The sequence below is a fragment of the Stegostoma tigrinum genome, chromosome 25 (genome assembly GCF_030684315.1).
Source record: "Stegostoma tigrinum isolate sSteTig4 chromosome 25, sSteTig4.hap1, whole genome shotgun sequence".
Lineage (NCBI taxonomy): Eukaryota > Metazoa > Chordata > Chondrichthyes > Orectolobiformes > Stegostomatidae > Stegostoma > Stegostoma tigrinum.
The window spans coordinates 52,106,381-52,125,520 of record NC_081378.1 but is presented as its reverse complement, the minus strand read 5'-3'; the positions used below and the strand labels follow the sequence as shown (position 1 = coordinate 52,125,520).

The following is a 19,140-nucleotide window of genomic DNA, read 5'->3' as shown; positions in this document are numbered from 1 at the left end:
CTCTTATTTCAAGGACAGCAACTTCCCCCGTTCAGTGGTCAAAATGCTCTCGACAGCATCTCTCGAGTATCCCGCACCTCTGCCCTCACACCCCTCCCTGAAACAAAAACAAAGACAGAATCACCCTCGTCTTCATGTGACACCCCACTAACCTCCAGATTCAAAGTATCATTCTCCGCCACTTCAGCCACCTGCAATCTCACCCCACAGCCAAGGGTATATTTCCCTCCCAACTCCTATCTGCTTTCCATAGGGACCACTCTCTCAGCGACTCCCTCATCTGCTCCACACGCCCCACACCCCGGCACCTTTCTCTGCAACCGCAGGAAATGCTACACCTGCCGCTACACCTCCCCCCTCACCTCCATCCAAGGAACGAAGAAAACATTTCACATCAGACAGAAGTTCACCAGCACATCTGCCAATGTGGTCCACTGCATCTGCTGCTCCCGATGTGGCTTCCTGTACATTGGTGAGACCAAGCGGAGGCTCAGAGACCTGCGCTCTGTTCACAACAAACAATAACACCTTCCAGTCACGAACCATTTCAGCTCCCCTCCCACTCCCTCAGCAACATGTTCACCCTGGGTCTCCTCCAGTGTCACAATGATGCCATGCAAAAACTGGAGGAGCAGCACCTCATATTCTGCCTTGGGAACCTACAACCCAGTGGTCTCAATGTGGACTTCACCAGTTTCAAAATCTCTACACCCTCCCGGCCTTGTACCATGACCAACCCTCCCTTTCGTCCCCGCCTCCCTGATCTGACATAACCTGTCCATCTTCCCTCCCACCTACCCGTTCCTCCCAAATCACTGACCAATTCCCCACCACTGCCTACCTGCACTCACCTGTCACCACCTCACCTACCTTCCCCTTCCCCAGCCCCAACTCTCCTCTCTCTATTTATTTTGGAGCTCGCATTTTTGAAGAAGGGCCCTGACCCGAAAGGTCAACTTTCCTGCTCCTTTGATGCTGCCGGGCCGCTGTGCTCCTCCAGCTCCACACTGTGTTATCTCTGACTCCAGCATCGGCAGTTCTTACTATCTCTGAATTTAATTACAGGCTCCTTTGGGAGGTGAAATCTTTAAACAACCAGATTGGCAACACATGTAAATATGAAAAACATTATTAAACCAAAAGCTGCATGAAGACAGGTGATCACACAGTCCTCACATAAGTCATCTTTTTGAAAATTGCCTGTTGTGTTATTTCTCACAGATATTCTGCCTTCAAGAGGCATGCTCCTAATAAATAGCATTTATCTCTCTGTTTATATGTGTTATGACACATCCCTGGAGGAGATGGCCAGACCCTGGCCCAGTTGTAGGAACACTACCACAAGAACCCTCACTACCTAGTCACAAGATGAAAAGCAAACATCCTTAACAGGTCTTAAAAAGCTTCTTAATGTATTCTAATTAGTCTCAATTGACTACCCATCACTTGCTGACCCTGATCTGCATGCTTTAAATTTGGTTTGGGGTTAGGGCCATGGTAGGAAACCAGCACAGAGGCCAATGGAGCCAATTTGTGCTACTGCCCGGATGTGATCTGGACTCAACTTGTTTTAGAAATCCAACCTAGGGAGCTATAACAAAGATGACACCAGAGTAGTGTGATGATTCTCCCACATCCCATCTGATGGTACTCTGCAGAGACATAAACATTAGTTAACCTCTCCTCAAAAAACTACTGGGAGTTCAACCAGATCAAGATGAAACTCTTTCCAAATTAATTCTCACATGAAGGAAACTGCAATGGTTTCTCTCCAATTAACTCCACTTCACACATTTTAATCAGTTAACACACTTATAAGATAGTCATCTCCCACACTGTTTAAACAGCTCTTGAAGAAAATACACATATTTGTGAGTGGGATGCATTTTTAGCAAATTTACAACCAATTTTAGCATTTGTCAATAATTTATAATTCTTTTAAAATTTAGTTTAGTATCATACTTCATCCTAGATGGGGTGGCATGGTGGCTCAGTGGTTAGCAGTACTACCTCACAGCACCAGGGATCTGGGTTCAATTCCACCCTTTGGCACCTGTCTGTGTGGAATTTGCACATTCTCCGTGTCAGCATGGGTTTGTTCCGGGTGCTCCAGTTTTCTCATACAGTCCAAAGTGCAGGGTAGGTGGACTGACCATGCTAAATTGTCCATAGTGTTCAGGGATGTGTAGATTAGATGGGTTACAAGGAGATGGGTCTGGGTCGGATGCTCTGAGGGTTGGTGTGGACTTGTCGGGCCGAAGGGCCTGTTTCCACACTGTAGGGATTCTATGAAGATGAAGACATACTCTCGTATCAGTTAGATCATTACAGAAGGGGAGATTGAAACATACATGTTATTAACATATCATTAGAAATTATCTAAACACGTCATAAAAGACTGAATGAAAAACACTTACATACCCCGGTCTCTCGAGATCTGAAACCTTCCAGAAGAGCATGGGGGAGCTTTTTACCATTAAGCAAGAAACTGTATTCATCAAAAGCTTCTGCAAACAGGCCCAAATCTGCTAAAACCCTGATCTGTTTAAGTTTGCAAAAAAAAATCATGTAAGTATTAGTTACTGATTGTGTAGCTAAGTATAAGCAACTTCTAAGTCACAATGTTTGGGAAAGAGAAATGAACGTATATTTTCTAATTCTAATACGAATGCAGATTCAAATGAAGGGTTAATCATCACTGATGCAAGAGAGGAATACAAATACCTCAAAATCTTATCAAGTTTTGATTTTGAAACCTCTAAACAACCTCGTGACAAAACATTGAAAGATACATTTTGAAGAAAAACATCCGTGGGGAATACCCGAGTCCTGGAGCGACACATGGGGAAACCAAAGTCCTGGAGCGGTGATTGGGGAATACCCGAGCACCAGTGCAGTGTGAGGGAAGTGAGTCCCAGTACAGCACAGCTTACCTTGTGGCAGCTGAGTGCCGGTGAGGAGCAGACTAGAGACTGGAGCGGAGTGGGACAGATGTTGGACTGGGATCTGGTGTGGGCAGTCAGACCACTCGCTGAGCTGCTGCTATCTGAAATTCTTTACCAGACTGTAATGTAAATTCCTTAACTCTGTTATAACTACCTTACTTCTAATTTATTTTTTCAACATTGTAAGTAATGCTACTACTTTTCCTTTTGTATCTTTTTTCTCTTTTGCATCCAAGATTTGGACCTAGGTATTTGTAGTTAAGATAGTGCCAGTATAGGCAGCCATTGTAAAAACTTTTCACTGTTACCCTGTTTTTTTTTATTTCTTCATGGGCTGTGGGCATTGCTGGCTGCTCTAGCATTTATTGTCTATCCCTAATTGCCCAGAAGGCATTTAAAAGTCAACCACATTACTGCAGGACACATGTAAGTGACCAGGTAAGGATGGCAAATTTCCTTCCCTAAAGGACATTAATGAACCAGATGGACTTTTCCTGACAATCGGCAGTGGTTCCATGGTCATCATTGGACTCTTAATTCCAGATTATTATTGAATTCAAATTCCACCATCTGCCATGGTCGCCAGGTCCCCAGAACATTACCTGGGTCTTTGGATTAATATTCGATAATTGTGACAAAAAAAGCACAAACCCAGTAAGTTTGTTACCTTCAGTATTCTTCCCCAAACACTCCTGTATACATCACGACAGACTGCACTGGCAAAGTACTCATACAGTGTGAATAAAGGTAGAACCTATCATGTGAAATAAAGATACGTAATTAAAACAAGCTTCTTAAAGTTGTAAGCACTGTATCATACAAGACAATGTGCCATAAAAGGTTGCTTGCCAAGCAATTCAACCCAATGGGCTGCATTTTACCCTCATCACGAAACGGGTGTGTTTTTAATGGCAGAGAACACAAAATGTCAGGGGGCCAACCCACCATCTTCTTGCCCACCTCTAACCGATTGTTAATAAGAGAAGGCAAATGGGAGTGGATAAGCTGCCCACTCTTAAATCAGGCTGTAAGTGGCCAAATATTGAAGGGAATGTATATTTTACTTAGATGAAATAGAGTCTTTAAAAGATTATACCTTATGCAACTGATCAGGGCATGCAATGCTGATAGTTTCAGAGATAAGGAAGGAATCACTGAAAACTGCAAAGGGATTATTTGATATTTCACAATCAAGAGCAGATTCCAGACATGGAGCAATATAAAACCATTTATTCTATAACAGTCTTCAAATAAATTCCAGACATTTTTTGAGTCACTGGCCAAAATTATGTCTGAAAAGTAACTGCATTCTTTTTGCTATAGATTGGTACAGATATGCCAAACTAAATTTCATAAAATGATAAAATGTTGATCATAAATGATTTACAAGGATGTTGCCAGGGTTGGAGGGCTTGAGCTATAGGGAGAAGCTGAATAGGCTGGGGCTATTTTCCCTGGAGCATCAGAGGCTGAGAGATGAACTTACAGAGGTTTATAAAATCTTGGGGGGCATGGATAGGATAAATAGACAAGGTCTTTTCCATGGAGTGGAGGGAGTCCAAAACTAGAGGGTATATGTTTAAGGTGTGGAGAAAGATAAAAAAGGGACCTAAGGAACATCTTTTTCACGCAGAGGGTGGTCTGTGTATAGAATGAGCTGCCAGAGGAAGTGGTGGAGGCTGGTAAGATAACAACATTTAAGAGCATCTGGATTTGTATATCAATAGGAAAGGTTTAGAAGGATATGGGCCAAATACTGGCAAATGGGACTAGATTTATCTAGGATATCTGGTCGACATGGACGAGTTGGACCAAAGGGTCTGTTTCCATGCTGTATATCTCTATGACTCTATAACTTGAAAAATCACCAAGAAATCACCACAAAGAAATTTTCCAAGCTTGCAAAGCATGGTGGCTTCACTTCATATTCACATGGACTTGCAGAAGAAATTACTTGAAAATAATCAACAGTAAGGACCATAACCAATTGTCCTCTTCAAATCGTTTGTTCATATCAACTTCCATTCAAATTAACCACACCAGACCACAATTAGCAAAGACTATGGTCGAAGCTGGATATCCCTGGCTTCTCTCAAGGGTCTAGACCAGAAACGTCAACTTTTGTGCTCCTAAGATGCTGCTTGGCCTGCTGTGTTCATCCAGCTCCACACTTTGTTACCTCTACATAATTGAATTTTGATTTGCATCCTCCTTCCCTGGGGCACAATATTAATGCTCCATTTGTCAGCACCCCCAAAAGTGTGGCCGAACTAACTACCCACAATTGCTGTGCAAAGTAATTACAGGTTATTTAGTCTATTGAGAAACATCACAGCACAAGCTTTCACAGAAGGCAATAAGTCATCTGTTTTGCAAAAATGTCAATCAACAAAATAATTTCTCCGCCAAAACAAAAATACTACTGGATCAAATTCCACTGGAACACAATCAGAATGAATCAATGGCTGACACCTGATAGAGTATATGCCTTTTTTCAGTTGATGACTACATGAATTTTTCTAATTCAGTCAACAAGTACGTAAGGAAAGTAATAATGAGGCAGAGATGTGGCAGACAGTAAAGAAAAGGAAGCAGATCTTGTACTCCAGATCCCACTGTCTTGTGGGACACCCTGCTTCATGTGCTCCAAGATCTGTGGATCGTGAATCAGCTAGTTCAGCTACATATAGATCAACAGCAAAAACTTTAGAACCTGAGTAGACAACATCCTGGAATCGATAAACAGCCGATAATGACAAAAGAAGATATGAAATGGGAACAGAAGTAGGCCATTATGCCCCTTCAGACTGCTCAGTCAACCATTATAATAACAGCCTTAACTCTACTGATGCCCTAAGATTAAAGGAAGATTTTGCTTATACTTCATTGAAAATTCATTTTTGAAAATGCTCCAAAATGAGCACACAGAAAAGGGTTTTTTTTAAAAGTTTCTGCAATAACTGACATTTCATCGTGATTTCTTTGAAGATCAACTCAGCCCATTAAATAAGTATCAGAGATAATGGGAACTGCAGATGCTGGAGATTCCAAGATAATAAAATGTGAGGCTGGATGAACACAGCAGGCCAAGCAGCATCTCAGGAGCACAAAAGCTGACGTTTCGGGCCTAGACCCTTCATCAGAGAGGGGGATGGGGAGAGGGAACTGGAATAAATAGGGAGAGAGGGGGAGGCGGACCGAAGATGGAGAGTAAAGAAGATAGGTGGAGAGGGTGTAGGTGGGGAGGTAGGGAGGGGATAGGTCAGTCCAGGGAAGACGGACAGGTCAAGGAGGTGGGATGAGGTTAGTAGGTAGCTGGGGGTGCGGCTTGGGGTGGGAGGAAGGGATGGGTGAGAGGAAGAACCGGTTAGGGAGGCAGAGACAGGTTGGACTGGTTTTGGGATGCAGTGGGTGGGGGGGAAGAGCTGGGCTGGTTGTGTGGTGCAGTGGGGGGAGGGGATGGGTTAGGGTTGGGGAACAATGAGGTTGGAGGCTGTGGGTGGGAGGTCCCCTGTGGTGATGAGGTCATGAATGGTGTTGGAGATGATGGTTTGGTGCTCGGGTGTGGGGTCATGATCGAGGAGGCGGTCGGAGGTGGTGTCGGAGAGTTGGAGTCTGGCCTCGGCGATGTAGAGGTCAGTGCGCCAGAACTGCGGGGACCGCTTTGCAGAACACCTCCGCTCAATTCGCAACAAACAACTGCACCTCCCAGTCGCAAACCATTTCCACTCCCCCTCCCATTCCCTAGATGACATGTCCATCATGGGCCTCCTGCAGTGCCACAATGATGCCACCCGAAGGTTGCAGGAACAGCAACTCATATTCCGCCTGGGAACCCTGCAGCCATATGGTATCAATGTGGACTTCACCAGTTTCAAAATCTCCCCTTCCCCTACTGCATCCCTAAACCAGCCCAGTTCGTCCCCTCCCCCCACTGCACCACACAACCAGCCCAGCTCTTACATTACCTTTTACATTTTCTCAATCCTGATGCTCACTTCTTATCTTTGCCTCCAAGGAATTAATGTTGACTGAGTCAACTTCTAAATATAAATTTGTAAAAGTTCTGACAGTTGGTTTTGATTTTAAACAGTCTATTTGTTTACCTAAGTATTCCTAATCCTCAAGCTTACTTGCTTTACAATGTTATGAGCCTTTTTTTAAAGGATCTGAACTATCCTTCAGTTCCTTACTAAGTAATGAATGGATCATTCTTACTAAACTTTGATTTCTAAATAAATGTTGTTTGTTGAATAAACAAGTTTCAGTCAAAAAGCTCTTCATTTGCATGGAAAATGTTTCAAATTTGTTTTAACTGAGATGAATTTCACATTAAAAATACAATAGAAATTAAGGTCTGAACAGCAATCTTATTATCTCAGATTAATAAATTATTGCATCCTATCTAAGTAATTTTCATACGCTATTGGCCAGTCATTTAAACAGGTTTGTTTAATTGTTTATAGGTGCTTAATTGTCTGTCTGGAACTCATATCTGGAAATTCTGAAAAATCAGGAGACAAAGCAAAAAGGACACCATTAACAACTTCAGGAAACCATTGCACTAGATGGCACCATATTTTTAAGCTTGCCCTGTCACATGCCTGCAACAGGGACCCATAATTGTACCCAAAGTACTTGTCCTTTGATTACAACATAAAATGAATCTGTAGTTGAAAATTTTCCTACCTTCAGGTTTTGCTGAGCACTGTATAGTTCATGGAGAAGGAAGTCTAGGCTTCCTACCACTGAGCGTACATCAGCTCGAAATCGGTCTGAAAAGAGGTCAATCCCAGGAATGAGTTCAGTAACATCATTGTCAAATCCTATCTCATAGGATACATACTCAAGGTCAGACCTTGGATGTGGAAATGTGGTCCTGAACAGAGCCTAAGTGGGTGGGGAGAATAAAAATGCAAATGTTATACTCACTTTATTGTTTGTTACTTCGTATGGTTCTTATTTGTATTTTTCAGAACCATCCACAGAGTGATACTAATCAGCAATATCACTCAGCTAAGCCATGACATTAAATGGGGTGCAGGAAATGTAAGTGTCACACTGGTAATTCAGGCCACTGAACTTAAAATCACCAGTCTGTCTCCCACAAGATTTCCTAGAACACTCAGGGAATTTGTAGCTGCAGACCTGCAACTATTGGGATAGCTTTACTGCACATCTTCATGTCAACAAAGTTTAAAAAGAGAACAAGTGTTCCATGTTTTATTTGATAACTACAAATAAGGGTCAAGTCCAGTTGAAATAATTACCATGCTATCAGCCTCATTTCAATCAACATGTTGGAAGGAATTGTTGACAGTGCTAACACTGTGCCGCTCAGCTGAAAAGTGCTCACTGATAACTTTGTTTGGGTTCAAACAGGATTAGTCCAAGATTATTACAGTCTTAACCTAAATGTGGATAATATCAATGAATTAAAGTATGAGTGATTAGATTTGTTATTAAGGTATCATTTGACTGAAGGTGTCACCACGAAATCTTGTATTGAAGTTGACATAGATCAAGAGGAAGCCATCTGCTAACTGGATTCAAACCTAGCAGAAGGGAAGATGTGATTCTAGACACCAATTACCACACCCACAAATCATGAAGGGTTTGGATAGGGTGAATAAGCAAGGTCTTTTTCTCAGGGTAGGGGAGTCCCAAAACATAGCTTTAGGGTGAAGATTTAGAAGAGGGACACTTTTTTCACACAGAGGGTGCTGTGTGCATGGAAGCAGCTGCCAGACGAACTGGTGGAGGCTGGTACAATTACAATATTTAAAAGGAATCTGGATGGATACATGCATAGGAAGGGTTTAGAGAGATATGAGCCAAATGCTGGCAAATGGGACTAGATTAATTCATGATATCTGATCGGCATGGACGAGTTGAACCAAAGGATCTGTTCCCATGCTGTACATGTCTATAACCCTATGAGCAGGTGTTTGCTGATTATGGTACAGTATCCAGATTTAATTTGTTCAGTTCTGTAGATGATGAAGGCTTTTATTTTCTGCATCAAGGGATGCATATCATCTTGATTTGAGATGGCAACTAAGAAGGAACATTGCACAGCATACAAAATACCAACAAGTGACTATCTTCAAGGCATTTTGACCACCACCCTGTCAGCTTCCCACCATCAATAACAAAAAGTCACCACTAACCGGAAATTCAATTCAACATAAATGTTACTGGGATGAGATTTTGGTCAGGGTGCTCTGCAAGCATTGGTTGACTTCTGGGGTCCTTAAAGCCTCAACATCACAAGGTAAAGGCCATGAGTGCGATGGAATACTCCCCAGTTGTCTGAGCTGCGACATCACTCAAGAACCAGAAAGAAGGAAAGACTCAAAGAGAGGGATAAACCAGCTATGGCTAACGAAGGAAGCTAAGGAGAGTATTAAGTTGAAAGAAAAAGCATATAAGGAAACCAAAATCAGTGATAGCCCCAAAGACTGGGATAATTTCAGAGTCCAGCAATGGAGGGCTATAAAGATAACAAAGATAATAGATTAGATTAGATTCCCTACAGTGTGGAAACAGGCCCTTCGGCCCAACAAGTCCACACCGCCCCTTGAAGAATCCCATCCAGACCCATCCCCCTATAACCGACACACCCATGAACATTACGGGCAATTAGCATGGCCAATCCACCTAGCCTGCACATCTTTGGACTGAGAGAGGAAACCGGAGCACCCGGAGGAAACCCACGCAGACACGGGGAGGATGTGCAAACTCCACACAGACAGTCACCCGAGGCTGGAATCGAACCTGGGTCACTGGTGCTGTGAGGCTGCAGTGCTAACCACTGAGCCGCTATGCCGCCCCTGAGGGGGGAGGTGGGATTTTCTTTGGAGGGTCAGACTCGATGGTTGAATGGCGTCCATCTGCACTGTAGGGATTCTATGATTCTATTATGGAAGTGAGTATACTGTAGACAAATTTGCAGACAACACAAAAGTAAGCACAGAGGCAGGTTGTGAGAGGGATATGAACAGTTTACAGAGAGATATTGATAGGTTAAGTAAGTGTGCAAAAAGTTAGCAAATGTAGTGTAATGTGGGAGAATGCAAAGTTGTTCATTTTGGAAAGGAGAACAAAAGAACAGAATATTAATTAAGTAGAGGAAAAACTGCGGAAAACTGCAACACCAAAGGACCAGGGAGAACTTGCACATGAAAGACAAGAAGCTAGCTCACTGGTGCAGCAGGTAATCAGGAACTCTAATGGAATGTTGGCACTTATTTTAGCGGGGGTTAGAGTATAACAGCAGGGAAGCTAACTACAACTGTACAAGATGCTGGTGAGACCACATCTGGAGTACTCATTAGCAATTTTGGTCCACTTATTATAGGAAAGATATTATTTCATTGGACGCAGTTCAGGGAAGATTCACTGGGATGATCCCCAGTATGCAGGGATTGTTTTGAGCAAAGATTAAACAGGTTAGGGGTCTACTCACTGGAGTTTAGAAGAATGAGAGATGATCTCTTTGAAACATACAGAATTCTTAAGGGGCTTGACAAGGTAAATGCTCAGACTGAGTTTCCTCTCATAGGAGAGTCTAGGACTAGAGGGCATAGTCTCAGATAAAAACGCTCCAATTTAAGACTGAGATGAAGTGTATTTTCATCTCTCAGTGGGTTAAGATTCTTTGGAACTCCTTAACACAGACAGCTGTGGGGGCAGAATCCTTGTGTATGTTACAGGCTGAGATAGATTCTTGATCAGTCAGGACATCAAAGCTTACGGGGAAAAGCAAGGAAAGTGGATGTGTGGAAAACGTCAGATCAGCCAGGACCCTATTGAATGGTGCAGCAGTCTCGAGAGGGGTGAATGGCCTACTCCTATTCCTATTTCTTCTGGTCTTATGGTATTAACAGTGAACAGATTTTGGGGTACCAGGAGGTGAGTTGCTCATTGAAGAGCACCCAGTTTCTAACCTGCTCATGTACCCACTGCATTTATATGACAAAATCCTGAGTCTAAGATGATTGGTCTCCAATGTAGTAGAACTGAGGGAATGTTGCATGTTTGGAGATGTCAGCTTTCAGATGGGATGTAAAGATAAGACCCTGACTACATTTCAGTAAGAGGGTTTGCAGCCAAGTTTTCGAGGGGTCAATGTTCGGATCCTTTGGCTTCTTGACAATCTAGTAATGATTTAGATCTTGGGCTATATGGTATAAATTCAAGGTTTGCGGATGATATAAAATTTGGAAGCATTGCGACGTGTGAGGAGGATGGTGTAGAATATCAGAAGGACATGGACATGTTTGTGGAGTGGGCAGAAACGTGGCAGATAAAATTCAATGCCCAGAATTGTGAGGTGATACATTTTGGTAAATAAGGGTCACTATAATAAAAGGTCTACAGGAGCAGAAAGACCTGGGTGTAGGACAGAAAAAGTGGAAGGACAGGTTGCAGGAGCAGTGAATAAAATGTACAGTAATCTAGACTTTACTGGTAGAGGCATTAAGTATAAGAACTAGGAGGTGATGTTGACTTACATAAGACACTTGTTCAGCTTCAGCAGGAGCTCTGGGCATTGCACTTTGGACAGGATGTGAAGTCATTACAGCGAGTGCTGAATGGTTTACATGAATTATTCCAAGGATGAGAAACTTTAGTTACGAAGATAGGTTGAAGAAACTAGGACAATTCTTCTTGGAGAAGAGAAGGCTGACAGGAGATCTGATTTAAGCAATCGAAATCATGAGTGATCTGGACAAGAATTTTTGAAGCAAATGTTCCCACTTGTGAAGAGATCAAGAACAAGATGGTGCAGATTTAAAGTAATTCTAAAATAAGCAAAAGTGGCCTGAAATGTAACATTTTCAGGTAGCAAGTGTGAGGGTCTGAAATGCGCTGTCTAAGTGTTATGTAGAGCTAGGTTCAACCAAGGCATTCAAAAAGAATTTGACTGTTACCTTAAAGGAAGAACATTACAATGAGAAAACAGGAGAATTGCACTAGGTGAGATGCTAATTCAGAGAGCTGATCCAGACACCACGGACTGAATGGCCTGCTTCTTGTACTTTAATATTTCTACGATAGATACGCTGTAGTCGAAGAATTCAGGAGAAGATCTGATCATGAGGTCTGATATACGCCTTTGGTGGAGGCAAATGATCAGCATGGTTTTCAACAATCATTCGAAGAGTTCAAAAGACAGAGATGATCACCTGTGTTGTAACTGAATAGTGTCTTCTGTATAATCCACCATCACACGTCTCATGCTTATAGAATGAAGCAAGTTAACAAACAAGTAAACAAACATACATATGAAATTGGAGCATTAATAGACCATTCAACAAGATCACAGCTGTTGTGATTGTGTTTTGAGTTCCACATTCCCATCTACTCCTTATAACCCCCGATTCCCTTGCCTAATTTTTGATGATTGTCTAGCGGCACAAACAACAACTTTCAAGGGGTTTGAAGAGCAATGTCATAACATGTCTGCAAGGACAAACAGGTTTAAGGTGGACTTTTTGAGAACAGGGATAGTAGTTTAAATGTAAATACCAATGTGTTGTAAATACCATGTAAACATCGAATAAGCAGCAAACAGATCTGTTCTAGTAGGGTCATCAGTATATTTATACCTTGAAGAAAAATGACGACAAGATGCAACAATCAAGTCTGAAGCTGAAGTCCAATGGTGTCATAAACCTAAATCAAAGCAAAGCACATTAATTGAACAACTGTTTGTATCAGTTAGTGAGAAAAAGCTAGAACAGAAGGGGTGCTCAAGGATTAGAGTAGATTAGATTAGATTCCCTACAGTGTGGAAACAGGCCCTTCAGCCCAACAAGTCCACACCGCCCTTTGAAGCATCCCACCCAGACCCATCCCCCTATAACCCACACACCCTGAACACTATGGACAATTTAGCATGGCCAATCCACCTAGCCTGCACATCCCAGGTTCCTGGTGCTGCGAGGCTGCAGTGCTAACCACGGAGACACCGTGCCGACCGTAATAGTTGAGAAGATTATATTCCAGATCATTTCACAGGGATAGTATTTTTAAATTAATTCAACCAATGTCATCATAGTGCAGGCAATACAGAAAATATACAAAAACTGAAGAACATGCAAACAACAAGGACGGCATGGTGGCTCAGTGGTTAGCACTGCTGCCTCACAGCATCAGGAACCTGGGATTGATTCCAGCCTCGGGCCACTGTCCATGTGGAGGATGCACATTGTCCCCGTGTCTGCGTGGGTTTCCTCCGGGTGCCCCGGTTTCCTCCCACAGTCCAAAGATGTGCAGGTCAGGTGGACCGGCCATGCTAAATTGCCCAACATTAGGTGGATTATAGGGGGAATGAGTCTGGGTGGGATCCTCTGAAGTTTGGTGTAGACTTGTTGGGCCAAAGTGCTTGTTTCCACACTGTAAGGATTCTATGATGATCATAAAAATAAAACTATCAACTTAATTATGCACTGTCAACTTGAAGCTGCATGAATAAGATGATATGGGTGAATTAGTTTGGTTTCCCAGGTGAATCTGTTCCATTCATAAGGGCATACTCTTTTTAATTCTGTGGCAGATAGCATACTGAACTAAAATGCATGAAACAAAATTATCATTGTTCATTTACTTGATTTGGGCATCACTTATAAGGCTAGCATTAATGGTCCATTTTCAATTGCCCAGAACACATAATGAGTCGCCCACCCTCGAGCGACTGTCTGTGTGGAGTTTGCACATTCTCTCTGTGTCTGCGTGAGATTCCGCCAGGTGCTCTGGTTTCCTCAAACGGTCCAAAGACATTCAAATTAGGTGGATTAGCCATGCCAAATTGCCCATAGTGTTCAGGGGTGTGTAGGTTTGGTGCATAAGCCATGGGAAATGCAGGGTTATCGGGGTAGAGTAAGGGGATGGGTCTGGGTGGATGCTCTTCGGGGAGTTGGTGTGGACTTGTAGGGCCGAATGGCTGTTTCTATACTGTAGTAATTCTATGGAGTACAACAAGAGAGGCAGGAAAGAGTTCCTCACTATGCTGAGTCAGGAATCACGTTGTCTGCCTAGTCAGGTGAGCACAGCAGATTTCATTTCCTAAAAGGCATTAGATGAGTTTTAAATCATACTTTTATGATCTCCACTAATTTATTTAATTACCAGGTTAAATTTTCCCTCTATGGTGAGACTGAGACCCATGAGGACAGCACATTCACAGGAGTGGCCACATGTAGACTCAGAGCACGGAGGCATAAAAGGGAAAGAGTGACCACCAACCACTCAAAGAGAATCAGGCAGAGTTCAGGAGTTCCCAAAGGACTCACTCGTAAATCACCTTTCCATTTTAGATAATGCTGAGGCTGTTGGTTACCAGAAGAGGTGCAGTTGAAGGCGTTATGTGCAGCTTAGCTAGAAATGCGGTAAGGAAGAAGAGGGAAACATCAGTATTGAAAAGGCATCCATTAGTCAAAGGAACAGACAGGGGTTTCTGGGCCATATCTACTGCTCTCACATGGTACACTGCCTCCTTGGTATTAGGGTCAAGTAGGCCATGGAGCAGCTGCAGATGGAGTAAGCAACCAGAGGTAGTATTCCACTTTGATAACAATGGCTTATGCAGAAGAGGATGAGGTTCTGAAAGCAGACTTTTGAGAGATAGGAAGGAAATTGAAAAGCAGGGTATCCAAAGCACTAATCTCTGGATTACTTCCAATTCCGTATACTGATGAGAATAGCAAAAGCATATTCCCTGCTCCTCTCACATCAGCATTTTGCTGAGACCATTTCCTTTAAGACAAACTGGTCCAGTCCTCTTCCACTCCCATCATCTCCCCACACTCCTATGCACCTTCCCACTCAAATGCAGAAGGTGCGACATTTACCTATTTACCTCCCCTAACGTCACTAGCTAAGGCCACAACATACCTTCCAGGTGAAGCAACAAATTACCTGCATTTCACTCAATCTAGTCTACTGTATTGACTGATCACAATGCAGTTTTCTTTACACTGGGTAAATGTAACACGTACAGGGTGACCAATTTGTGGAACAACTACATTCAGTCTACAAAGTGACCCTGAGATTCCTGTTACAGGCCACTTCAACATGCCACCATGTTCCCTGGCCAACATCTGTGTTTCAGCCTTGCTGAAGCATTCCAATGAGGCTCAGCACAAGTTGAAAGAACAGCATCTCATTTTTTGCTTGGGGACCATGCAGCCTTCAGGACTTAACATCAAGTTCAATGATCTTAAAGCCTTTTTCTATGACTTTTACCTATCACCCACATACTAGGCCCTGTTATGACACAGGCTGTTAGCACAGCCAACCCACTTTCAAAGACTTATGGTTCCCATTATCAGTTTTTCATTTTCCCTGGCAGACCATCATACATCCCTTCGTGCGCCTAACTGTTGTTCTCTCTATCTGGACTCCTCCTTTTATCTGTTCACACCTTTTCAGCCCCCATCCTGTATTTTCAGATAAAGGACACCTTTTCCGAACTATTATTAGTTCTGAAGAAGAGTCACTCGACTCGAAACATTAAATCTGTTTTCTCTCCATAGATGCTATCAGATCTGCTGAGTTTCTAGAGGAGAATTGAGCAATCAAACACACAACTGGAAAACTGGAGGAAAGGTGCCAGATTTCTAAGGCAGTAGAACTGCTCTGGGAAAAATGGGGCCTGAACAAGCTAAACAGTTTCCATCTGGGATGAATATCGCAGTGTTATGGAGGCTTTAAACTAGACTGGAAAGGAGCTAGGAACCTGGGGACCGATTCAGATAGGATAAATTCAGAGCAGGAAATGGGAGACAGAAAATTAGTGAATAACTCTGATAGACAGAAAAGGCAAATGTACAAGCAAGGAATTTGGCAGTGTTAAAATGTACATATGTAAGTGAAAGGAGTGGAGTCACAGAGTCATAGAGGACGAAAATAGACTCTTCTGTCCAACTCTTCCGTGCCAACCAGGCATATCAATCTGGCCTAGTTACATTTGCCAGTATTTGTCCCATAGCCCTCTAAACTCTTCCTATTAAAAGACCCCTCCAGATACTTTTCAAATGTTGCAACAGTACTCACCTGCACCACTTTCTCTCGTAGCTTGGTCCACACACGTACCATTTTCTGCGTGAAAAAGGTACCCCTCAGGTACTTTTTAAATCTTACCCCCCTCACCTTAAACCTATGCCATCTCATACCCCTGGAAACAGATCTTGGCTATTCACCCTATCAATGCCCCTTATGATTTTATAAAATCTATCAGTCTCTGGTGCTCCAAATGAAGCATAGAGTGCAGGTCAACACATAGCAGTATGATATAATGGCTAAAACAGAAACTTGGCTTAGAGAGGGGGAAAATGACAGTTTAATATCCCTGAATATAGACTTTTCAAACAGGATAGAGAAAGGGATGAAAAAGCTGAGGGAGAGCTGGTTAAGAAATCAATAACTGCTTTGAGGAGAGATGATTACTGAATGAATTACCAAATTAAGTCATTACGGTTGAGTTCAGAAGTAAAAAATGAGCAGTCCACTATTTGGTGTATACTATAGACTGCCAAATCATGGGAGGGAGATGGAAGAGCAAATATACGGGCACATTTCTTGATTACCAACAATATAGCAACAGTAGTTAGGGGCTTCAACTACCGAATATCAACTGGAATATGGACAGTATGAAAAACACAGAGGACACAAAATTCACAAACTACATTCAAGAAAACATTCCCAGCCAGTACATAACAAGCCCAATGAGAAGGAGTGCAATTCTAGTTTTATTCTTAGAAAATGAGCAGGCCAAGTGGATGAAGTAACAGTTGTGACTATTTTGAAGATAATAGCCATAACAGTTAGATTGACCCCTGCAGGACACCACTGGGCACAAAATCTCCAGTTGGAAAAACACATCTCAAACATCACCCTTTGCTTCCTGCCATTCAGCCAATTGTGGATCCAATTTGCCACATTTCCTTGGATCCTATCGGCTTTTACCTTTTTTCTCAGTCTCCCATGGAGGACCTCATCAAAAGTCTTGCTGAGATCCAAGTTGATTATATTGAAAGCATTGCCCTCATCTACCAGATTTGAAGAAGAACCTTTTCACCCAGAGAGTGTGGGATTCTGGAACTCACTGATTGTGAGGGTTGTAGAGGCAGAAACCCACATAATATTTAGGAAGTATTTAGATGTGCATTATCGATGCCAAGGCATACATGATTATGTGCTAAATGCTGGAAAATAGTTAGGTAGTTGTTTTTGTTCAAAGTGGATACGATGGGTTGATGGGCTTTTCCTGTACTGTAGACCTCTATGACTCTATTTTATAATTTGATAGTTGGTGATACTTACTGAGCTATTTTTGCAGATAAGACTCCAGCTTGTAAACAACCCCAAATACCAGCTCGATCTAGTAAGGCTTCACTGTAATCTTTGGAATGTTCCAATGAAATGCTGCTGCTACTTTCCAAGTGTTGCCAGTTATGGATAAAGTCCGTCATGTTTAATATTGCATCAATTGCTTGGCACCAACATCTAATAGCTGCTCTGTAAAAACAAAACAATTTTTCTCATATGCACTTTATAACTTCTATTATGCAAAGTATTAAAGTTTCCCATCCCTCTTGCTTTGGGTAGGAGCTAACTGAAGTGGCCAATTTGTCTCCCAATAACTGCTATTGGTGAGTATTGGCAATGATCCCCGTACATGCTTGTTGCCAATTCTCATGATCTGGGCACTTAAAGTTTCCTTGCTTCATTGTCATTTGCAAGTTCAGCAGCAACACTTGTAGACATAATGAGTTCCAAGAAAGTCCAAGCTGAGGGGAGAAAGAGAAACAACTAAGCACGTTGTATCACAGTGATAGTCGAGGAAAGGTTTTACAAGGATTTGACTCTCCAATCAGCAGTCAGGTCTGATTCCTAATCAGTGATGGGTCCTCAACTCCTGATGTATTCATTCAACGATTCTATGAACAGTAAGGAGAATATTACAGTCTCAGAGTAAGAGGATGTTCTGGAATACAACACTGAAATTGAAATTTAAACAGCTTTAAAAGTGCCAATTGGTAGGTTGCAGTTGAAATACAGTGCCACAAGGGGGAAAGAAAGGAAGATCAAAGACAGAGCACCTTGTACGATAGATGAGTTAAGGAGCAGGATGAAGAAGTGTTATGGTTGTTTTATGAGAAGCACAGATGACTTAACAAGCAAGTAATACCTCAAACATAAAAGAAAAATTCATTTTAAATAGTAAATACACAAAGATAGGCTTACAGACCCTATCATTCCTCACACAAATATGGCACCATGTGCACTTTCGGTCTTTCCAGCACAGCTTCTTAGGACTCACAGTCTTCTACTCAACTGATTTTGTTCCTGTGCTCATGAGCAGCTATACTCCCTGAATGATCCCCAGATACAGTTAACATTATAATACACATCTCTAGAAATCCTCGCTCTCTCAGGTCATGTCAATCCCAATAGCACAGTTTTTGAGAATTACTTCTCCAGTAATAAAGCAACTAAGCCCAGTTTAAGATCTGATCCTCTGATATAAACTCGCAGCTCTTGCATGTCTCAGGTATATGCACCACCTTTTAGGATTCAGTCTCTTTTAGCTTGGTCATGTATCACAGCTCCTAGAGTTTATGGAATTCTGTTTATCTTCTTACTGCCAAATAGTAAACATAAATAATAATAGTAAACCTTTCATTGAGAGTTTTCCTTTGGATAATAAAAAAAAATACTGCTGCATGTGACTTGATGAGCCACGACCTGGCAGCTGTACCAACAAGAAAAAGTTAAACCAGAAGCCAGACATGCTGGAGAGTTAAATGCAGGAGTGGTGGAAAAGGTGATGAGCACAAAAATGCAAACACATGTTGAAAGCTGACATACTGATAAAGGAGCACAAAACTTGTGTAAAATGAAGTCAGCAAAACTCTCTACTTCTCACAGAATCAGTGAATGGATATATCTCGAATCAAGGAACCATTACTAATTAATAATCAGATCTGACTGTTGGTTGGAGTCAGATGCTTGTAAATTCTTTTCCTCAGCTACCAATGTGTTTGCAACGTACTTAGTTATTTCTCGTTGTCCCAACTCACCCGATTAATGCTCTCTCTCTGACTCTCTCTCTCTCTCCCACCCTCCCTCTCTTTTCATCCCTTCACCCCCCCCCACCCCACATGGAGTATAGGAGGTCACTTTT

General features: G+C 42.3%; 1 protein-coding gene and 1 long non-coding RNA gene across 5 annotated transcripts in view; one reads left to right on the top strand and one right to left on the bottom strand.

The window, feature by feature from the left end:
- LOC125463061 (uncharacterized) overlaps positions 1-6,009 on the top strand; it is a 172,379-nt gene extending 166,370 nt beyond the window's left edge. For all 4 annotated transcript variants that reach the window (XR_007249747.2, XR_007249745.2, XR_009447238.1 and 1 more), the window contains one exon: positions 2,675-6,009. This is a non-coding gene — a long non-coding RNA (uncharacterized LOC125463061). The remainder of the gene's footprint in view (positions 1-2,674) is intronic.
- Positions 1-19,140, bottom strand: part of LOC125463059 (cilia- and flagella-associated protein 54-like) — a 437,943-nt gene that overhangs the window by 144,035 nt on the left and 274,768 nt on the right. The window contains exons 44-48 of the mRNA XM_048553715.2: positions 17,277-17,471; positions 12,560-12,626; positions 7,635-7,835; positions 3,613-3,699; positions 2,422-2,541 (exon numbers count right to left, since the gene is read on the bottom strand). Of these exons, the coding sequence (XP_048409672.2) occupies positions 2,422-2,541; positions 3,613-3,699; positions 7,635-7,835; positions 12,560-12,626; positions 17,277-17,471 (670 nt within the window). The remainder of the gene's footprint in view (positions 1-2,421; positions 2,542-3,612; positions 3,700-7,634; positions 7,836-12,559; positions 12,627-17,276; positions 17,472-19,140) is intronic.